The sequence below is a fragment of the Mangifera indica genome, chromosome 6 (assembly GCF_011075055.1).
Source record: "Mangifera indica cultivar Alphonso chromosome 6, CATAS_Mindica_2.1, whole genome shotgun sequence".
In the NCBI taxonomy this organism is placed as follows: Eukaryota; Viridiplantae; Streptophyta; class Magnoliopsida; order Sapindales; family Anacardiaceae; genus Mangifera; species Mangifera indica.
The window spans coordinates 2,931,943-2,954,436 of record NC_058142.1 but is presented as its reverse complement, the minus strand read 5'-3'; the positions used below and the strand labels follow the sequence as shown (position 1 = coordinate 2,954,436).

Here is a 22,494-nt window from a genome sequence, read left to right as displayed (position 1 = left end):
GTGCTATATCGAGTACACAGAGATTTAAATATGTAAAAATCTTGTTAATTGAGGGCTTCAAAGGCACCATTGCAAGAATTGAGCACAGTATTGAGCACAAAGATAAGACAGTGTATGCAGTGGAATAATCACTCTTTATTTTGACAAAATGGCAGAAAAGTGCCTTCCTAATTATGCTCACCAAGACTGAGACCTCTTTCTCTCTGCCAATGCGCCATTGTCTATTGCTCTTATCACATCAAATGATCTATTCAACAGCAGCAAGTGTCCCCATGCAGCGCTGTTTGTCATCCAGTAACACTTTTTCTACATCTATACATTACAGATACAGACCTTTCAGATATGCAATGCAAGTTCGTGTTTGTAGAGTCTTCGCCAAGCTTGATTCTGTACAATCATCTTCCTTTTAGACAGAAAGATGTCCTCATTTCTTTACGGTATAATTCCCAGTTTAACTCATATGGAGATTAAGCATATGCATCAGCTAGCAAAACATTATCCTTTCTATAACTGGGGAGACACATAAATAATTCTAGTTTCTGCATCAGCAAAATCCAAGTTCTTTCTCCCCCATTCAAAAATTTTGAGAGTCCTCTTCATGAATTATGTTGTTCAAGTATAGAGAAATTCTTAGATAATTTGGTTAAAATTTAGGCCAAACGACTATTTCCCAACCAAGGTTTAGCGTTTTCTCAAAAGTCCCCCCTTTAACTATGGAAACACCAAACACCCACCCATGGCCGGTTAGATTTAACCAAACCCTAACGGCTAAAAATTTTATCTCCTTTTGCCCCCCTAAACTTTAAAAACTGAAATTTTCCCCCCGCCTAAGTCTTAAAAAATGACAGTTTCACCCTAGGGTTTGGTTTTGAAATCTCCGGCGACCTCTCCGGCTCCGTTGCCGACGGCCGCTCCCTCCGGAAGCAACCTCTCCTTCCGGCGATCTCTTTCCTCCCATTTGGAGGTCCGATCGGCGCCCGGAGACGCCGTGGGAGACGAAGACTTCGTCGGGAAGACGAAGTTCTTCGTCTTCCCAGACGAAGCCGACGCCGTCGTCCTCGTCTGGGAAGACGGTCGTCTTCCCAGAGGTCTTCTTCTGGGAAGACGAAGAACTTCGTCTTCCCGACGAAGTCTTCGTCTCCCACGGCGTCTTCAGGCGCCGATCGGACCTCCAAATGGGAGGAAAGAGATCGCCGGAAGGAGAGGTTGCTTCCGGAGGGAGCGGCCGTCGGCAACGGAGCCGGAGAGGTCGCCGGAGATTTCAAAACCAAACCCTAGGGTGAAACTGCCATTTTTTAAAAACTTAGGCGGGGGAAAATTTCAGTTTTTAAAGTTTAGGGGGGCAAAATTAGATTCTATTTTAGTTTATTTTTAATATTATAGCTAAAATGACGATTTTACCCCTACCACCGTTAGGGTTTGGTTAAATCTAACTGGCCATGGGTGGGTGTTTGGTGTTTCCATAGTCAAAGGGGGGACTTTTGAGAAAACGCTAAACCTTGGGTGGGAAATAGTCGTTTGGCCTAAAATTTAATATATGAAGTTAAGATAATTAATATTGCCTAAAACACTCTCAAATGTATACTTTGAAAAAATAAACAAATAGAACCCCAAATTTTGTGTAATTGTTTAAATATGCAAAAAGATAATTGAGTATAGTTGTTATTTGAAAACAATAATGTTATGAACGTAATTTTATACAAATATAATGATGTGTTATAATGTGATTGGATATTATTTTATCTTTAATTTTTAACTGTTCAATCATATAATAACATATTATTGTTTATGCATATAGTACTACTCATTTGAAAATTAAAATTGGCAGAGGTGGAGAGTGGAGAAACTATTTTGGATTAGAATTGAATTCCATTAGCATAATCATATAAGTAAATTTATATGGAAAGTGAGAGTGGGTTTTAGTTTCGAAGATGTGGATGTCTTTTATAGAATAACTAGTTGTATTAGTTTATGGAAAAAAATAAACATTAGTCCAAAAGACTTATTCTCGTGCATCCAAAATTTCCTTATTTCTTACATTTTTATTTATTATCTTTCAAAAATTTAAATAATCATCCATCTGTTAAATTTTAAAATAATAATTTTAATAAATAAATAATTTTTTAAATTTTTAAAAGATAACATATAAGAATTTGAAAAAAGTGAAAATCTCAGGTGGGGTTAAGTTGTTCGGCCAAAAAAAAAAAAAATAGGTGGCAATTCAAGTGACTCCACTTACAAAGCTCACTTTTCTTCATGGATTGGGATATTCTTCAATTTATTAAAAACTAAAACATCATGTATTTCAAAGGGTAGTATTAATGTAAATAATAAAAATATTTAAATAAAAGAATATGAATTCAAGACTTACGGATAAATTATTACACCTAAGGTTTTATACTAACGAGTTCAGCCATTATTCAATTTAAATAATAAAAATATTTAAATAAAAAAATATTCTTCAATTTATTTTTTTTTTAAAAGTGTATGTTTGAAATAATATCGGACTTCTTTAGTATTTTACAACTGGAGAATATTCATATATAGCAAATAATAAATAATAATAAAACTATATATATAATTTTTATATACAACTTTATACATAAATAATAATATATTATTATATAATTAACTACAAGTTTGCTTTTATTTTTTACCTATCCGATCATATGACAACACATTGTTATTTCAATACAAAGTTATATACAAAAATTATCCACTCGATAAATAATGATACCCCCAACCAGTGGAGAATGGTTTGGAAGGCACTTGTTTTAGTTAAACACAACCGACTCTTTGATAGCATTAAAGTATGAGCAACTTGAAAGCTTAGATCATCCACAAATCTGAAGGAAAGACCAAAGTAATTCATAAATTTAAGTGCAAATTCTGATCATTATTTGCATCCAACAATATAATTTTATCCATCAGAACCTAAATAAGAAACAATTATCAGTATGTAACTACAATTTCTACCATTTCAGCCACCCTTGAACAATTCTATTTGGGGAGGAAATGATGTTTCTAGTTTGACTACAGAAATTTCATGGACTGGATTACTAAATACATATAAAGTAACTCGAAAATAAGAAAACAAACATTCGGCAGAGGGAAGAAACATCTCCAATGTAACAAAAAACTTACAACAGGAACCTCAAAAATGTACATTGGCATCAGGCTTGAGACTGCTGCTCATAGTATAATAAAAAAGTCACCAACTCAGTAGTTCCTAAGTATCAGGAGCCGTTATTGCTAGTGCTAGTAATACCCATGGAAAAAAAATCTTTCCTATGCAGCAACTTCTACTTTTTTTTTTTCTGGTTTCTCAATTCCTTGAATATCAATTATTCTCAACTTCGTAAGCTCCTGAACAAAGAAATTTGACATGTCAAAAAAAGAAAACCAAACACCAATTAACTTTGCATACAGAAATAGACAACAGTTTAAACAGACCTGCCGATGTCCTTTGGTACGACGGTAATTCTTCCTTCTCTTTTTCTTAAAAATAATAACTTTTGCATCTAATGCCTGAAAGAACAGAAATAGATGAAACTAGCTTAACTTGACAACAGTATAAACTTTTAGCCCTTATATGTGCCATCAAACATAAGGGAAGACAGAGCAAGAAAGAGATTCTGTGTCACTTACATGCTCTTCAACAACTGCATAAACTGTTGCATCTGGTACTATAGGCCTCCCTATGATTGTTTGACTTTGAGAACCCAACAAGAGAACTTTGTTCAAAATCATCTGTAATACAAATAATCATGAAACAGAAATTAACTATCGATTAAATATCATATATTAAAAGAACAAATAAAATGTTTTCCTTTTATTGGGCATATACACTAAAAAACATAAGTGAACAACAGATTAGCACAATCATAAAACTCAATATAATTTCACATTATTGCCCATGCAGTATTAGCCCTTACCAGGTAATGTACTAAACAGAGCCAGAAGGCTTGGCGTCCGACTAATACCATTCAAGTTTCAACATAAGATTCAATCTAGGTCCATGCAATTTGATCAATCATAGAACATCTTTGATAAGAATGTACACCAAGCCTAATGTATTTTCCATAACTGGAGCTATTCATCATAGCTTAATGGTCCATTCATTTAACAGAAACTTTCTCTTACATTTGGGACCTGCACATTCGTTGTAAAACACTCTACCAACATATAATCAAAGCCTATCTTTACTTGTAGAATTGCCTTTCCTCTCGACTCTCTTCCTCTTAAAATATAAATTATAACTACAACAATCATGAGCTTTTTAACATCTCTTGGAAATGAAATCTTCTATATGTTGAAAGCAAGAAAGCTTTATTTTACTTACCCAAAAAAAAAGAAAGCTTTATTTGCAGAAGCAAAGAACCACATGCACAAAGTACAAAAGAACACAAGATATAAGCACAAATAAATAGTAAACCAAGGGGAAAACATCTGGCAAAGAACTCAAGACTAAAAATTCCATACCAAATGATCCCTTGAGCTTAGGTTTTTAGTTGATTGATCATATAATCCATTAATATATCAGGCCACACTACTTTAGTGTAACAAAAGTATGACATCAGAAAAGCAGTAATATAGTAAACTCTATATCAGAAACAAAGCACAATTACACATTATTCAAAAGACTCAAAACGCATAACACCCTGATCATTTATCGGATTAGCCATTGAAATATTTCCTCTATGAATAGAATTAATAAGGCATCAGAACAATCTAATTACAAAACCACTAATTGCGCATTGTACAATAAGTATAAAAAAAGCAACTAACCTTGTCATTCACTTCACAGAACTTCAATCTCTCGGTAAAAATCGAATCCCCATTACTCACCTTAAACTGGTGCGATCCAATCTACCAAAATTTAAAAAAACGAAATTAAATAAATTGTTTCATACATATATACGCATCAACTCAACTAAATACCACAAAACAGCACCTGAACAATGGCGAACACTGGTTCATAAGGTTTAAAAACCCGATCCGATTTCTGAAGTGGACCCACCACTTTGTACCCGATCTCAGCGGCTTCAGCTTCTTTCTCTTCTAAAGTATACTCCCGCTGCAGCTCAGGGACAACATCGTCATCTTCCTCTTCATCCGAACTCCCTCCGGTTTCGCTATCCTTGTCTTCATCGTGGTCTCTGTTTGAGCAAAAATGGCGAGAGTGGTGGCAGGGGGTGCTCCAGGAGAGCCCAGCTTAGAAGAAATGTGGGACAGATGTTGGATTGGTTCAAGCGTTTTAAAGGATATGGGGCTATAAATAGATGGCGTAGGGGTCTTCAGAGAGAGAAGAGCTGCGGCTTGGCATCTTAGCCTGTGCAAATATCGTCGGTGAGCCATGGACATTTGGCGCTCCCGGCGTTTGCGTCGGTATGTTTCAAGAAAAAATACAAGATAAAAATGGGGGTTTGATTGTTTTGTTATGGTGCGCAGTTTTTTCCGCCCGATATTGAGCATTGGATCCAGACTAATTATACATGGGCTCGGCCCGGTGCATGTCGAGTCCAACACCTTTTAGATTGAAGTTTAAAAAACAAATTAACCCAGCAATTTTAACAAGTAATATTATAAGTCAAAATGTTGAAATATAATGACATTGCTTATTCCAAAGATAATCGTTTTTAGCTTAATTCATCAATATTATAAAATGTGAAAAAGATAAGAAACCCTTTTGTCTTATTTGATTATTAATATAATAAAATGAAAAAGATGTTTTCAACAAAATATTGAAGAGTAAAAACACGGGGGATGATAAAACTGGTAGAGCATTAAAACTTTTGAAGAAAAAGTCTGAATTTGAGTTTTTGCTACGGTTGTAAAACCTTGATTTAAATTAAAATATTAATATATATGGTGCAAACAAGAAGATGACTTAAAGAGAAACTCATAAATTTATCAAAGCAGAAAGCATTCAAGATGGCATATGGTGATCTCTACCGCTCAAAGTATCAAGAATCCATCACCTTCTCATACCAGAGTAGTTTTATTTGTTACACAGAATGGTGATATAGATGAGTAACCAGAGTACACAGGATTGTTATATAGATGAGTGAAGCACACAGGATTGTGATACAGATGAGTGAAGCACACAGGATGGTGATATAGATGAGTGACCAGAGTACACAGGATGGTGATATAGATGAGTGAAGTACACAGGATGGTGATATAGATGAGTGACCAGAGAAAAGATGCAGATAAAAAAGAATAGCAAATACATGAGTGAAGTATACAGGATGGTGATATAGATGAGTGACCAGAGAAAAGATGCAGATAAAAAAGAACAGCAAATACCTGAGTTAGGGGCTCTGGCTCCAGAAGAATTCTAAGAATGAGCTCAGTGCCACTACCACATTACACTTCTCAATCCAATCTTGGGATGTATATTTGCAATTTCCACATCAAATTGCTCTTCAAAGAAGAAAATTAATCTTCTATATATACCTCCAAACTACAGCTCCATCCTCCGGCCATTTTTTGTTAATGTTATTTGAGCAAGCAAAGACATTCTTTGCCTGTGTTTGTTAATGTTGTCTAATCAAGAAATGGCTTTGCTTTCCCCACCTATATGTACAATTTGTGCATTATGTGCAAACTCCATTGTTAAGTCCCTTTTAACACGAAAAAGCTCCAAGTCCAACTCACTAGATAACAGAAAGAAAAGAAAGTGCTTCACAGTACATTACCTATAACCATAAACAATCAAGCAATATCTACTGCAAGATAACCACAAATTGCAGAAAGCTTCCATATCAACAAATCATCAATTCAACTATCACAATTCGTCAAAATACTAAACCATTTCCTCCCACTCTCATTCCATTTCATTATACAATGGCTGATGGCATCACCCCTAATTAATTCCCTTCAAACTCCATATCCGAAGTCACAGTCAGAGAATGGAAATAAAAACATAATAAGCTTCATAATCCAGTTAAAAATTGCATTGGAAACCAATCACACATCACCAAAAACATTAAAACTTACTGATGATTAATAGAACAAGAATATACAGTAACACATCAGGCTCTTCATCATTTATTCCATTTTCATTAATAAGTACAAAGCATTAAACTCTACACCATTCAACAGAATAACCTACAGAAAAATATAAACAAGGTTAAAACTAATCATACTTTTCTCTCCAGGAGTACACAAGAAAGAAAACCCACGAGAAAGCCAGAAGAACATCGCCAACAGTCTTCCTCAGCCAATCCCAAGCTAAATACTCTACCCTTCTCTCAAAGTAAACCCTCCACAACACCATAAATAGATGCAAAACGATACACCCTTTAGCGAAAAACGACTGAAACCCTTTATCCTTAACGAAAGAAACCATGAACAGTAAAAACCCGATTGTAAAAAGGAGCAAACCCGAGAAGGAATCGGAGAGTTGGATTAAAAGCTGGTCATGCGGGTTGGACCCCAGTAACTTCGTCGCAGTTTCCACTCCGTGCGTGAAGGTGTAGATTTCCTTCATGTAAAAAATCATCAGGGCCCCGCTTGTTAAGGCAATCAGAGAATGGACAAGACAGATCACCACGAAAGCTGCTGACGACGATGATGACATTTGTTATCAGACAGTGATCAACGTTCCGGAGTCATTGGCTTGGCTGTGTTGGAGCAGAAACGAAGAAAAAGAAAATTTTTTTTAAATTAAATGGAGAAGGTTGTAAGAAGACTTATAACCCGTGAATGGACAGGGAATTAAAGAAGATGACACGTGGAAGATTCTCCGAAATGCCGACAGACATACAGTAAATTTTGGTTGGCCGTTAAGCTGAGTGGAGATTTCTAGACGCAATAATATTATATTCATAATTTTATATACAAATAATAATATATTATTATATAATTAAAAATTATATTATTTTTAATTATTTAATCAAATAATAATATATTATTATTTATATAGAAAATTATGTATAAAAATTATACAAATAATAATACTCTAATAAAAAAAATTTTCTAATGCAAGATTAGAGTCGAATGAAGAGTTTGTATGGAAAACGACCGTACAATGCTTTCTAGAAAATTAGAGGATAAGTTGCTTTTCACCTTATTTAAATTACAAATATTACATTTCTACCTCAAATTAATGTCTATTGGCCCCCAAAGCTTTTTGTTATGTTCATTTCTCCTTCTTGGGCCATATCTTCTAGAGAAACATCCCTTTGAAAAAATTTTGTTTAAGCAATTACAAACAACAATTGACCATGGAATATACTTTCAGTTTCTTCTAATCGCGATAATTTTGATATTATAAATATTATATTTTAATTCAATTAAAATACAAAAAAGTATGTAAAATCATATTTGGATTTGATATTTTCATTTAAAAGTAACTTTTCTAAGTAATATAAATATAAAGGAATACTAAAAGGAACAAGTATAAGACCTTAATTTGGATTCACATATTTCAGTGAATGACAAGAAATCTCCTAAACACTTTCAAACTGCAAGAAATTGAAGAAATAGGGAAGGAGAATGATCAGCCAAAAACCTTCAGATTGTATTAATTCTAAGTGAAGATACATCAGTAACTTAATAAATGAGTTCCAATGCGATGCAGCTGTTGTAATGAAATGGGTTACCACATGAATGCAATTTGATGGGCAACCCATAATTGTGATTATTACCAATTATAATAATATATATACAAAAATAAATGAATATAAATACCCAATTCCATGAAGTATAAGAAAAAATTGTGGAAATAAAACTAAGGCACTCATCTTGCCTTAATCTTCAGACCTGCAATGGGTTTTCTAAGGGAAAGGAAAATGAATGGTGTTTAGGTGGAACAAAATTTCAATTTGAATCGATGTCACCACCAATGACAACAGCTCTGTGATGATTTGAATCAATGTCTCTGCCACTGACAACAGCTTTGCGACGGCGCCTAGATCCAGACCTCCGGCTACGCTTTGGGGTGACCCGTCTCACAGGACTACTTACAACCCTTTCCCCAGAAAATCCATTTGGCAATTTCCTTGGAATGTCACTAAACAAAGCTGGTGATTGTTGTGGTAGTGGCGGTGGTGGTGGTGGTGGTGGTGGTGGCAGTGGTGGTGGTGGAGGGTTAAAAGAAACAGGGATTGGTGGAGCAAAGTTGAGACCTCTATGATATTTCTGCAGGCATCCAAAGTAAAAAGAGAAAAGTGAACAGAAGTACAGGAGAGAGGAATTTGGTACATTTTCACATAGTCCCTCCTCTAAAAATGTATGTTTCAGTTAGAAAGAAGATAACCATAAAATAAACAAAATAAGCACCTGAACAACAAAATTTCTTCTTTCGCAATCCAAGAACATGTTAACTGTCCAATTTGTCTTTGCTGCAATCTTGTCCCTCACAGTGGAAAAACTTAGTTGGTCCCTGGAAGTAAACCGATCAACTTCATTGTACCAAAGACAAGCAAAGAGATTGCTGATTGGAACATGCTCTCTTATTACGACACATCCTTCAGGAACATCTGCATAGAAAAAATGGGGAAACTTCTTAAATGGCAAAACAAAGAGAAAGGAAATGGAGAGCTAGGATCTTGTACCTACCACTTGTAATTGGAAGCTTAGCCTCAGAATATGGGGTCAAACCCTCATTTTTATAAAACTCGATCTGAAAGTCAATGGAAGCATTATCATATTTCTTAGCAGCTTTATTTGCCTCAGCTTCCACAAAGACATCGAAGCGCTTATAATGTCTGGAAATGGCAAAAGTGGTGTTTTTTCTCCACAAGTGCCTGAAAATAGATTGAAATTAAAAAAAAAAATTGAGTATTGCTCCCATCTGCATAATGAATGCTAGCATGTAAATGATGCCATAACAACTCACAAGTGGAAGACTCATGAGAACATATCCGTCATGTTTGTGAGCATGGATGTATGTATTTTGCTAAATTACCCAAATCCTTTCACCACAAATTAATAGGAAAAAAACCAGAATATGACTTATAATCACATTACTTCACAATGTTAAATTCCAAAAAGCAGCTTATATGAGTACGCAGGACAAATTTAAAGAATAAATCAAAAGAAAAACTTGATCAAATTTCCCAGCTGAGGGTTTGCAGCATTATACACTGCTAGTAAGTTATCTTAGTATCATAACTAAACATTAAGAATGGCCCTCTTTTATTGCATAAAATACAAGTAATTCAGAGAAAATTTGCGAATAGGTTGAAAATAATCCTTTTGAGTCATGTTTGTAACACAAGCTGTCCTCAATAAGGAGATACATACAAGAAAGAATCCTGAGAAGATAAAATCTATACAATATTCCCGTAAGTAAAGAAAGTACAATGACAATATAATCATACAGTGCAATCCCAAATGCAAGGAGTTAATAAAGAAAGGTAGCAAGAACATATTAAAGGCGTCTTTTAAGTTTATTTATTAACACACCGTATTTAAACAAATAGTAAAATACAATTTCAATCATAAATCCCATAAAAGGGAATCTTCAAGAAATCAAAAGGATCATTTATAACCGCTCACCATTCTCACTATATAACCACTCACCTTTGACATTTGATAGATGACTTAGGGCCAATAACGCCACTTATCTCCCATTTGCACATTTCAGCATGAAATTTTAACTTCAAAACAATGAACAGTACTCTGTGTCTCACATGAACTTCCATTTAACTAGGAATCCTCTAGAAGGAACATCTAATCTTAAGCTAGAATGAGGACATTGTATATGATCCAACAGTCAATATGAACAATATCAGCATCCCAGAACCTTCACAGCCCATTCAAGGTCAAACAGTACACTGTAATCCTAATGACTGTATATATTGGAAAGATTTTGAATATTCAAATGGAAGAAAAGTGCATACAAAAAATAAAACAAATTAAGGAGTCAAAGACGGATGCAAATTATACATAGAGCATGGTATTACAGCCTTGAGAAAGCCTAGCTTTATTGTCAATTTTTGAAACATGAGTGATTGGCTTTTTCCTTGTATTTGGCCAAGGTACCAAACGTTATAATTAATTATCATATAGAACTCCTGAAATACAAGGACAAGTATACATGCAGAAATTTACAAGGCCAGAACATTTAACCAGACCAATATGAAAGACAATAACCACACATCATTTAGATGCTTATACCCACATGTGAACTTTGTATGGCTTTATAAAAATCACACATAAATTAAAATTAAGAGAATAATCGATTTACCTTTCAAGAATTTGATATGGATCCACAGTAAGCTCAAGTTTCCCATCAATCCATAATGAAAAGCGAGCATTAGGGAACAACCTATGGGGTAGAAGCTTTGGAATCTGAGATAAATACATACAAGTAAAAAGGTATGTTAAAAGTAGCATAGCTTTTGCACACAAAGCCCCTTAAATACTTACCAATTAGCATAGAGTAAAACCAAATCTGAAGTCAAAATTTTATGTGGTATAAGAAAGCTAATGCAATATAGTCATGTGCATCAGAATCCATATTATAGAACACACCAAGGTAAAAAAAGATGCAACTATTTATTGTTACAGTGCTGCATATCAGAAACTAGACAACCTCTTAGAAAATCTCCGATTTAAAGAAAAACGATGTACAGCATTTACCTTTCCAGTCCGCCTTGCATCTGTGTAAGGAATATTATGAATAACAACAATTCTCCATATCCCCATCATCTTGCTCCTGTCCAAACCACTATTAGCTTTCAAATATGCTTCTGTTTCTTCATCAACAAACATAAAGAAGCATACAGTCTTCCTGGAATAGTCACTAATATTACTTGGCTGGTTTACATCATCAAAAGCCCCTGAATAATGATATAGTTCTTAAATAAGCAAATGATCAGCTTAGTCAGAATGTTCACTTTAAATTGAATATATTGAGCATTACCAAAAATTGCTGATATAACAACAATTCCACGACATTGCTCCATATCAAGAAGGTCCTCCTCATCAAGGTCATATCCTGTCCCTCGTCCAGGTTTTCCCTTGACAAACCTGATTGATGCACATGATGAAAAAAATTCACAGCGAACTTCTGAGTAGAGCTTTAGGTTAAAGGAACTGATTTATCAGGTAATATTTCAAGGAAAACAATTGCCTGGACTCATACAATTTTTTAAGAAGATTGAGAAATCATACCCACAGTGAACACTCATTGACTCTTTTATGTCATAAGAGTCAGCTCTTTGTGCTATAGTAGGATATCCACCAAAGTCTGAGCCTCCAAATTCTGTCACTCTGTTCAACTCAGGCTCAACTATATATGTTAAATTCTTAACTACTGGTGAAAATGAGGGGACACTTGGCATTAAGGCGATGGCTTCTTCCACAGGAAGGTAACATACTGGACATGCTGAAAATTAAACGAGAAGAAAATCTCAGCAACATCATACATTATATTAAGTATATCTCAGCTCTTAGATACCACTGCTTTCTAGAAACCTCTAATGACTTTGAATATACACAGAAATTTCTGTTTGACAACCGTAAAAGAAAATTGGATGAAAAATAAGTAATCGCTGAATGGGTAATAGAATCTTACGTCGTGGTCCAGTTCTTTTTTTATCTGCAGGTGGGGGAGGTAAAGTGAAACTATTACATGGATGCCCTGGCGGAAGAGTGTAACCCAGAAAATATGAAGGAAGAGGCGGGGGGGAAATCCTTTTTTCAATTGTTTCCAGAGTGTCCACTGGAGGATTCTGATTGTCCATAATGCTAAAAGAATTATGACTGACCACATTGTTAAATGAATTCTGACTGTGCATATTTTGAGTTTGCTCTCTGTATATTGGTGTATATTCAGAAAAATTTACAAAAATGCTGCTATTGAAACTAATGTTTGGTACATGGTCGGTCTCCTGTGTATGTTCACCTGAAAACATGCCAAAAGCATATGTATGATAAGAGTGGCTGCAATCAGTACCCAAAAGCAGAATGCATCATCAACAGCTTCGGTGAGGGCATCATTAAGTGAAAGCCAGAGTATGCAAGCACATAAGCATTCACGAAATCAATCATTCCTAAGACTAAAAACGAATTTTGTTGGAAACATTTCAATTTTCTAAACACATGATACAGATATAAGCAAATAAATGTCAAAGACTCCAAACAATTTCTGGAGTCCTGGAGTCATTACAAATCAAAATTAATCATCTGTATCAACTGATGATCAATATCTCTGCAAAAGAAGGTACTGAGGTGGACCCTAATCTCACAAGACCTTTGACAATAGCAAATAACAAATTAAATCCACAGAGAGCATGATCACAACCAAGCTTCCTCCTATTTCAACCACTCCCAACATGCAAACTGAAAAAAAATACTTTTCACAATTCCCTTAACCTAAAGTTTTCTATAAAGATAACTCAGCACCATTTTACTCCCAAATCTAAACGTGATCATAAACAAGATCCCTTAAATTCAAACCAATGGTATAACACACACTATGCATACTTTTGCAAGAACTTTAATCAAATTTCTAAACTAAAACATTAACTAATCATCAATAAAACTCAATTATCAATACTCAAACAATCCGGCAAGTTCATGCAAACCTTTCCCAACGTACAGAACCCAGATGAAAACGGCTGCGGAGATAACAAATAGGAGTAGCATTCCAACCTTCTTGCGGCCTGCAAATTTACAGATCCAGAGCACCAAACCCACCTTCTCCTTAAACATCTTTGAAGGCTTAGTACGTGTTGAAGTTTGTTGAATAGGCAACAAGCTTCCCCCATTTTGTAACTGTTGTTTATCCAAAGATCCATAACTCCCAGAACGAATTCCCAATCCAGTCATTGTCATTTAAAACACATATACACTCCTATCATCTCACCCTCATTCACGACTTTTTTTCAAAACTCACCGACGAAAACTTCACGATCAAATGTACTTAAAGCCTTAAACAGATTGCTCAAACTAGACCTCAACTCAATTAAGTGTTTCAACTTCTAATAATTTTTTTCAAGACTGAAACTCAATGGACTTTGAGTTCAAGAAACAACCGGCACTTAACATATTCAAATAAAAACTGAAACTTTCAGATCAAAGTGAAGTCTTTAATATAAAACTCTGTTTGAAACAAAATGGGATTGGTGTTTAATCGGGTATAAGAATTTTTCGGCAGAAATCTGAAGTTTGGTGAAATCAAGGTTTTTTATTTTTTGGAATGAATCTGGGATGGGATCAAATAAAATTATAAAAGCTTTTTGCTCATTTTTATGATGTCTTGAATGGGAATTTTAATCAACATTTGTAATAAATAATAATGGAGAAAAAAAAATGAAATTTGACAAGGTAAAATCTGATAGGCTAAGTTTAAGCCTTTTCAGTGCAATGTCAGACATCGGACGGTGACCGTCTAACGAAAATTTCTAGATTAAAATAACGGTGGGTTGATTCTAAGACAAGACTTTTGTCTCTGGTTAAGGTTAATAATTTTTTAATTAAGTTAAATTTGTAAATAATTATCCGTTGAATTTGAGGAAAACAATGATTATAGTGTAATACAAAATATGAAATTTGAGTGTTAATCATAGTATATATTTTTTTTATCTTATAAAATAAATTATCATTAATTTATAATTTAATATTATTTTAAAAATAATATTACATATAAAATTTTATATATAAATAATAATATTTTATTATATAATTAGATTATTTTAAATAAAAGATAATAAAATTATTAGTATAAATAAATTTATTTATTTTTTGTGTATAAAATGATATAATAATTTATTATTAAGTGATATAATTATTTACTTTTTTTTCACTTCAAAATAACTTAATCAGATATAACAGTATCAAATTATATACAAAAGTTTGTATAATTTATTTATATGAATATTATTATTCAGTTAGAGATAAAACAGTATCAAATCATATATTAATATATCATTATTTATATATAATTTTATTGATATTTTAAATAGAGTAATATTATAGGTATATATTTTTATATATTTAAATTATATATAAAAAATTATACGTATTGTTTTGTTATTTTAAATATTCTCACCATCTTATATTTACATTGGCAAATAAAAATTAAGATAGTTAGACAACTATGTTGATTGGATTTTGCAACTAACATTATTCTTCCTCCAACATTAAAATAGATAAAATTATAAATAAATAAATTTGTTTAGTAATTATAAAACAATTTGTCTTTCTATATTAAAATAGATACATATTTTTATCAAAATTAACATAAATTTAGCAGTTGATGTCCATGCCCATATCGTAAAATTCTTAATGTGTAGACCAAGAAGGAATTTTCTATATACACGATAAGAAGGTCATGGCCATGTGATAAAATCTTTAAGATGTTTACCCAAATAATATATATATATATATATATATATATATATTGGGTAATAAGAAATCTTGTTTGAGTTAGATTGTCATTTTTAAGATCAAATCAATCACACTAAACAGGATAAATTTCAAGTTCAGATAAGTTAAAAATTTAATTTTAATATATTATCAGAAGAAATTTAAATTTATATTATTTCATATATAAAATTTCTTTTTTTATCATTTAAACTATCTATGAAGGGTTAGATAAAAAATATTATCACCCTCAAAGATTTATATCATAAATTCACTAGAAATAGGTAATGGGTTATCGTGTCAATGTTTTTATTATCCATTCCATTTGATGCTTAGCCTCATAAATATTATTTCATATTTTTAGAAAGGATATATATATATATATATATATATATATATATATATATATATATATATATATATATATATATATATATATATATATATATATATATATTTGTGATTGAAAAAAAAATCCCTTATGACCATACACGTAAATTATTTATATGATCAATATTATGTATATATATTTTTAATATATAATTTATATACATAGATAATATATCATAATATAATTAAATATTATTTTATTTTAAATTTTAAATTATTTAATTATATAATAATATATAATTTATATACTTAAATTATATAAAATATATATATATAATTTTATTGTTATCTATTATTACGAACAAAATGGTCCTTGGAGTCATGAAAGAGGAAAATTAAATAAAAATTTTATCAGGGAATGTTGCGACATGAAGGGACATGATCGTACGCATGTTATACCCCTTGTGAGATTATTGTCAATTACTCAACAATGGTTAATAATTAATTATAATAATTAAAATTTCTAATTAAAAAAAAAGACACATCATTAAACTCCTAATTTTGACTACCATAATGATAATATTAATTAATTAATTAAGTTGATGGGCGGCGTCGGCTTGAAAATTGAAATTGAAATTGAAACAGTCAATACTGACGGGCGGGATTGCTTGCAAAACCCAACTAGTTAGCCGTCACATTAGCCTCTTTACGTTTCACACGTCTTCTGGCTTATTTCTTCTGATTAATATAAATTTTAGACGATAAAATGTTGATTAGATGCTTTAAAACTAACTATAAATTATGATTTGTTAGATTAAGACGAAGGAATAATCCAATTAAGAAAGCCATGATTTGGGCTAAAAATGATTGGGCCTCCAAGTAACCAAAAACCTTAACTACAGTCCACAGGCAAGCCCAAGCCCTCCAGGATTTGTTTTATTTTTTTAATATAAACCAACAAATCTTATTCGAAACAGATCATTTTGGTATCATCGAATTAACAACAATAAATAGATAAAATTAATTTAAAAGTAATATTATTAGAACAATTTAAAATTATATAAAAATTTTATATTTAGTTATTCAAACTGTCTTTTAGATTTTTTTATGATTTAGTTTTGTCTTACTTATAACGTAAAATTTAAGAACGGAATTATAGAAGTGGGGAAAAGTAGGTTCAGCTGTTCAAATTTCTTGGGAATTGCTAGTATTACTACTAATGTAAATGCGGGTGGTTAAGTAACTAAAAAATTATGAATATCCAAATCTTTGTTATTCAATCTTTCTTTTTTGGTTATGGTTACAGTGGACATAAGTTGGGTTAATTTGAGTTTGATTATTATTTTGGCTCATTTGAGCTTAAAACAAGTGGTTATAAGTCAAATTCGAATGACGAACATATGACACTATCAAACTTGAGTCATAGAAGTATTCGGTTTGATAAGTTTAGAAAAAAAGGGTAAGAAAAAATTATAAAATTTGATAAACAAATAAAAAAAAAAAGTAATTGTTTGGTGAAAGAAGGATCAATTTGTCAATTTCTACTGAAGGGTGTTTCTACAATTTTGTCAAAACGGTTCATTAGGGCATGATGGTAATTGGAAACAAGTGAAAGGGCATTGTCGACTTTCTGAAAGGTGTCATGACGGCAATTGGTTTCCAGGTTGGTTTTTAATACTTTTTTCAAATATCATTCGCAAACAAGAAATTTTAAATAAATTACAAAAATTACGAGAAATATTAGGTGCGTGTATATATATATATATATATATATATATATATATATATATATATATAAAATTTATTTATATAATTAAATAATTTTAAAAAATAATTTTAAATATATTTGTTACGGATAAATCGAAAGACAGAATGACTAATGACCTCATCAATTCATACCGTACAAGTCACGTGCCTATTCCCACCCCCTTCATGCATTTTTCTAAAATGGCCGGCTGTCAGCCATTAAAATCATCTTTGACCTTGTTATCTCCGGAATCTTTCTCGTTTCTTCGTGTACTTTCTGTTCTCAACGTTTGACAGATTGCCAAATTCAAACCCCCTTTCTTTGACCCCCGCCGCAATCAAACTTAATATGCTAGGATTAGGTTTCCCTGAAATATCAAAAATGCCCATTATCAAATTTGACTATTTGACTTTTCAAAATCAAACACTTACCGTAGTTATGGACCAATTATTAGATTTAACGTTTTATTTTGGTTAAACAAAACAGTCCTCTTTTATAAGGTTTTCTCTGCCTCCTAATTTAAGGGTTCGGACTTCAAAACTACTATCAAAATTTTCCCAAATAAAAAAACAAAATATTTTTATATATAGATAATATATATAATCATATAATTAAGTATTTTAAATTAAAATTAAAATAATAATAATAAAAAATTATTTTTTATTCAAGTTTTAGTTCTATTTCAAAAATATTTTATGGTAGAAAAAAAATTTAAACACTCACTTATTTCTAAATTGTTGTTAAATTTTTCATTAGATATAGAGATAAAACTGTTATTTAATAATAATATTAAAAAATATATAATTTTATCTTAATTTCTTCACAGATTTTAAAAATTAACATTTAATCCTCATGTTTGAACTTTGAAAAGTAATTTTTTCTTTTTTAAATCCCTAATTTTGTCTTCACTTCTCCCTTTGGCCATTGATAACCAATGCAACTGGTTTTTAGACGATAAAACGTTGTTCATTCTCTAGACGATGCTCATTGTCCAATCTAGAAGACGCTTTGTTGTCCAAAGATATAGACAACAAACGTTGTTGGTCAGTTATTCACCAAAGAAAGTAACTAGATTTTAGAGAAAAAAAGTAAAATTTTCAAAACTTAATTCAAGGAAAAATATTAGTTTTTCAAACTAAGAGAGCAAAATGAGATATGATTTTTATTATTTTAATATTACTGATAAAATAATGAATTTACCAGTAACTATTAATAGAAAATTTATAGGTGTATCCTCAAAAATTAAAATTTGGATAAATATTTAAGTTTTTCATCAATTATAGATATATATTTGTCATTTCAACAAAATTTAGATAAATTTTTTTTTTCCTCAAAATAATATTAATGATATAATAACATATTATATATATATATATATATATATATATATATATATATATATATATATATATATATATTACTACTCTTTGCCAAAATATTATTTCCTAAATCCCTGCTCTACGTGGCTTAATCAATACAATTAGCATTAAGCAAAGTGGGATTAGAAAAATCAAACTCAGAAAAACTGTACATCGAGTTAATGCAGTTTCCCTTTCAAAATGAAAAGAACCCGGTACCGGCTTGGCAATGCTCCCAGATGCGTGTTAAAATCAACACGGTTAACTGTTAGAAAAATCAAACTCAGAAAAACGGTGAGTCGAGTTAATGCAGTTTCCCTTTCAAAATGAAAAGAACCCGGCACCGGCTTGGCAATGCTCCCAGAGGCGTGTTAAAATCAACACAGTTAACTGTTCAGCACCATTTCCACTGCGGAACAAATATTTTTGTGAAGATTTTATAGTTGATGTAGTTTCCTGCAAGTAAAATTTCAGGAAGATTACAGCATCTGTGGGCTTGAACGAGCTCGATCACTTTGCTTGAGTAGTAGTCTTCGAAATCTCTTCAACCATCCTTGTTCCCACAACATCTGTTTCATTGCATATTCACACATCTTATCGACCGGCACTTTCCCATGGCAGAAAAGCTTTAACTTCAATTCTAGCTGCAATGGAGAACAGCCCAAATCTTCTTCGGCTTTGTGGATTGTCTTTTCTCCTGTGTTTTCAACCCATATATGCAATTGAGTTTGTCTTCAATGGTTTCAATTCATCTGACTTGTTGTATTATGGCAGTGCCACCCTTGAATCTCGTATTCTTACTCTTACAAATAAAACAACTTTCACAATTGGTCGAGCTCTTTATCCATTAAAAATCCCAACAAAAAAGCCAAACTCTTCTTCTGTGTACCCATTTTCAACTTCTTTTATCTTCGCCATGGCTCCTTACAAGAATACTCTCCCGGGTCACGGCCTAGTTTTGCTTTTTGTCCCATTTACAGGTATTCAAGGCGCCACGGCATCTCAAAATCTTGGCCTTTTCAACCGCACAAACAATCAAAATCCGAATAACCATGTGTTTGGGATCGAGTTCGATGTTTTTAAGAACGAAGAGTTCAATGATATCGACGACAACCATGTTGGAATTGATGTAAATTCTCTTGATTCTGTGAGTGCACAGCCAGCTGGGTATTGGCAAAATGATGACGCCGGGTCATTCAAGAAACTTAAGTTAAACAATGGTGAAAATTATCAGGTCTGGATTGACTACGCAGATTCTTTGATTAATGTAACTATGGCAGTGGCAGGCGTGGAAAGGCCTAAAAGGCCTTTATTGAATGTTTCTCTTAATTTGTCGGACGTTTTTGAGGATCAAATGTATGTTGGATTCACAGCGTCGACAGGACAATTAGTTCAAAGTCACAAGATTTTGGCTTGGAGTTTCAGTAATGAAAATTTTTCGTTGAGTAAAGAGTTGATCACTAGTGATTTGCCATCTTTTGTTCTTCCAAAGACTCCATTTTTTCAATCAAAGTGGTTTATTGCAGGTGCAACAGCAGTCAGTTTCTTCGTAGTTGTTTCTTGTGTTATATTTTCTCTGTGTATGATAAAGAGAAAGCGAAGGGTAGCAAGAGAGAGGGCTGAAATGGAAGATTGGGAATTGGAGTATTGGCCGCATAGAGTAAGTTATCAAGAAATTGAAGCAGCAACAAATAGATTTTCAGAGGAAAATGTGATTGGTGTTGGAGGAAATGGAAAGGTCTATAAAGGAGTTTTGGCAGGAGGAGCTGGGATTGCAGTGAAGTTCATTTCACATGAAAATGAAGGAATGAGAGCATTTCTGGCAGAAATTTCAAGCCTTGGAAGGCTAAAACACAGGAACTTGGTGGGCTTAAGAGGTTGGTGTAAGAGAGAAAAAGGGAGCTTCATGTTGATATATGATTATATGGAAAATGGGAGTTTAGACAAGAGAATTTTTGAATCTGATGAGAGTAAAATGCTGAGTTGTGGGGAAAGAATAAGGATTCTGAAAGATGTGGCTTCTGGGGTATTATACTTACATGAGGGATGGGATAAACAGGTGCTGCATAGGGACATTAAGGCCAGCAATGTGTTACTGGATAAGGATATGAATGGAAGGCTCGGTGATTTTGGTTTAGCCCGGATGCACAGCCACGGTCAAGTGGCTAGCACGACTCAGGTGGTTGGCACCTTGGGCTACTTGGCACCGGAAGTGATCAGTAGCGGACGAGCTTCAGCTCAAACTGATGTGTTTGGATTCGGGATCTTGATTCTAGAGGTCATGTGTGGGAGGAGACCTATAGTGGCAGGGCAGCCAAATTTGGTGGAAATGGTGTCACAACTGATGGTGGAAGGGAAATTACTTGATGCATTAGATGGGAGACTGAGGGGTAAAGGAGGGTTCAATGAGGAGGAAGTTGAAAGAGTTCTACATTTAGGAATGTTGTGTGCTTTTCCTGACACTAGCAAAAGACCAGCCATGAGACAAGTAGTTAAATTGTTGGAAGGAAAGACTGAGGCTTTTGAGTGTGAAAATGAAGGAATGGAGGCATATTTGCTGCAGAAGTCTAAGGATATTTGTTCCAATGATTCTCAAAGTTTCAGTGGCTCTATACATCCAACATTTCAAGATATCAAACAGTCCCTTCCTTCTTCCATGTCAGTTTCTTGGTCTGATACAACAATGGAGGGGAGATGAATCATATAGAAAGATTTTGTTTCTAGTTTTCTACATGTAGGCTTCTTAATGCATATAAGAATTGTAATAGTTAAAGGATTTGTTCAGATTATAAAGTGATATACATGTATAGTTCTCCTTATACCTAATTTCTATGCCCATTTTGGTTTGGTTTACAAATCTAGTTAACTAGTTACAGGTTAAGAATGAAGCATTTGGTATGGTCGTGACTTTTTTTTTTTTATTATTTATAGGAAAATATCACGGTGTAAAAAAATCAATTGTTTTTATTTTTGTTTTTTAAGATTGCAGATTATATAAAAGTTCATAAAATATTGTTAATTAGTACATGATCAAATGTTAATGATCATGCCTTGCATATATTATGTTTTTACTAAATTAATTAATAATCAAAACTAATTAGCAGTGGCACCATAGCAGCCAAACACAAATTACTCTCCCTCGCAACTTCTTCCTCGTTTCATTCTTCACCAATTTCAATCTCTCCATGCATCTCGAAGACTCAAACCCCTAGCTTTAACCCCAATATTCTCACCCCTACCTTCTCATCCTTCTGCAAAAAATTCATCACCACACACTACATCTCATGACTGGTCTATTTATAGTCAAACAAGCCTTTTCATCTGGCTAACATATCAAAAATGCACCACTCACACCTCCCTCTTTGTTTCGAATAAGAAAGCCTCAATGGAGAACTTTCATTATTATTTGCCTTACGAAAAGCTGGAAGAAGGGCAACCAAAAAAAAAAAAAAAAAAGCCCAGGAAGGGTTGCTTATGCATTCTTTTTGAGTCCCAGCATGCCAATCTATCAATTAAATTCCTGTGTTTTTTCACTTCAGATCTCATATATAAAACCAGTTGTCATGTCATCTTCTATTTATTTCTTACTATTTCTATTAGTTAAACCAAAGTAATTTGCCCTGCTTGTACATTTCTGCATATATTTAGCCATCCCCACCCAGATGGAGAAACAAAAAGAACCAGCAGCACTCACATGTACGATGTCTTAGGTGGATAACCTCATGCTTAAATCCA

At 32.9% G+C, this 22,494-nt stretch overlaps 3 protein-coding genes and 1 pseudogene across 3 annotated transcripts; 1 reads left to right on the top strand and 3 right to left on the bottom strand.

The window, feature by feature from the left end:
• Nucleotides 1-2,899: 2,899 nt before the first annotated feature.
• On the bottom strand, nt 2,900-6,882 carry LOC123219336 (annotated as a pseudogene).
• A 143-nt stretch (nt 6,883-7,025) lies between these two features.
• On the bottom strand, nt 7,026-7,677 carry LOC123219337. The gene has a single exon (XM_044641230.1). The coding sequence runs from the start codon at nt 7,583-7,585 to the stop codon at nt 7,142-7,144; it is 444 nt and encodes a 147-aa protein (XP_044497165.1). The 5' UTR covers nt 7,586-7,677; the 3' UTR covers nt 7,026-7,141.
• An 829-nt stretch (nt 7,678-8,506) lies between these two features.
• Nucleotides 8,507-14,207, bottom strand: LOC123219335 (probable hexosyltransferase MUCI70). The gene is made up of 9 exons (XM_044641229.1): nt 13,545-14,207; nt 12,533-12,862; nt 12,130-12,343; nt 11,879-11,985; nt 11,596-11,795; nt 11,201-11,304; nt 9,568-9,755; nt 9,289-9,488; nt 8,507-9,147 (listed from the first exon to the last, which is right to left on the bottom strand). The coding sequence occupies exons 1-9, from the start codon at nt 13,792-13,794 to the stop codon at nt 8,827-8,829; spliced, it is 1,914 nt and encodes a 637-aa protein (XP_044497164.1). The 5' UTR covers nt 13,795-14,207; the 3' UTR covers nt 8,507-8,826.
• Nucleotides 14,208-18,872: 4,665 nt separating this feature from the next.
• Nucleotides 18,873-21,616, top strand: LOC123219608 (L-type lectin-domain containing receptor kinase VII.1-like). The gene has a single exon (XM_044641611.1). It carries the CDS (start codon nt 19,409-19,411, stop codon nt 21,455-21,457), a length of 2,049 nt encoding a protein of 682 aa, XP_044497546.1. The 5' UTR covers nt 18,873-19,408; the 3' UTR covers nt 21,458-21,616.
• Nucleotides 21,617-22,494: the final 878 nt, after the last annotated feature.

Excerpts from the sequence above, each read along its gene's own strand:
- LOC123219337 (XM_044641230.1), bottom strand. The coding sequence starts at position 7,585 with ATGTCATCATCGTCGTCAGCAGCTTTCGTGGTGATCTGTCTTGTCCAT.
- LOC123219608 (XM_044641611.1), top strand. The coding sequence starts at position 19,409 with ATGGAGAACAGCCCAAATCTTCTTCGGCTTTGTGGATTGTCTTTTCTC.
- LOC123219335 (XM_044641229.1), bottom strand. The coding sequence starts at position 13,794 with ATGACAATGACTGGATTGGGAATTCGTTCTGGGAGTTATGGATCTTTG. Across the intron at positions 12,863-13,544 it reads GGTTCTGTACGTTGGGAAAG|GTGAACATACACAGGAGACC; the intron begins GTTTGCATGAAC and ends GCATGTTTTCAG. Across the intron at positions 11,305-11,595 it reads ATGCAAGGCGGACTGGAAAG|ATTCCAAAGCTTCTACCCCA; the intron begins GTAAATGCTGTA and ends TATTTATCTCAG.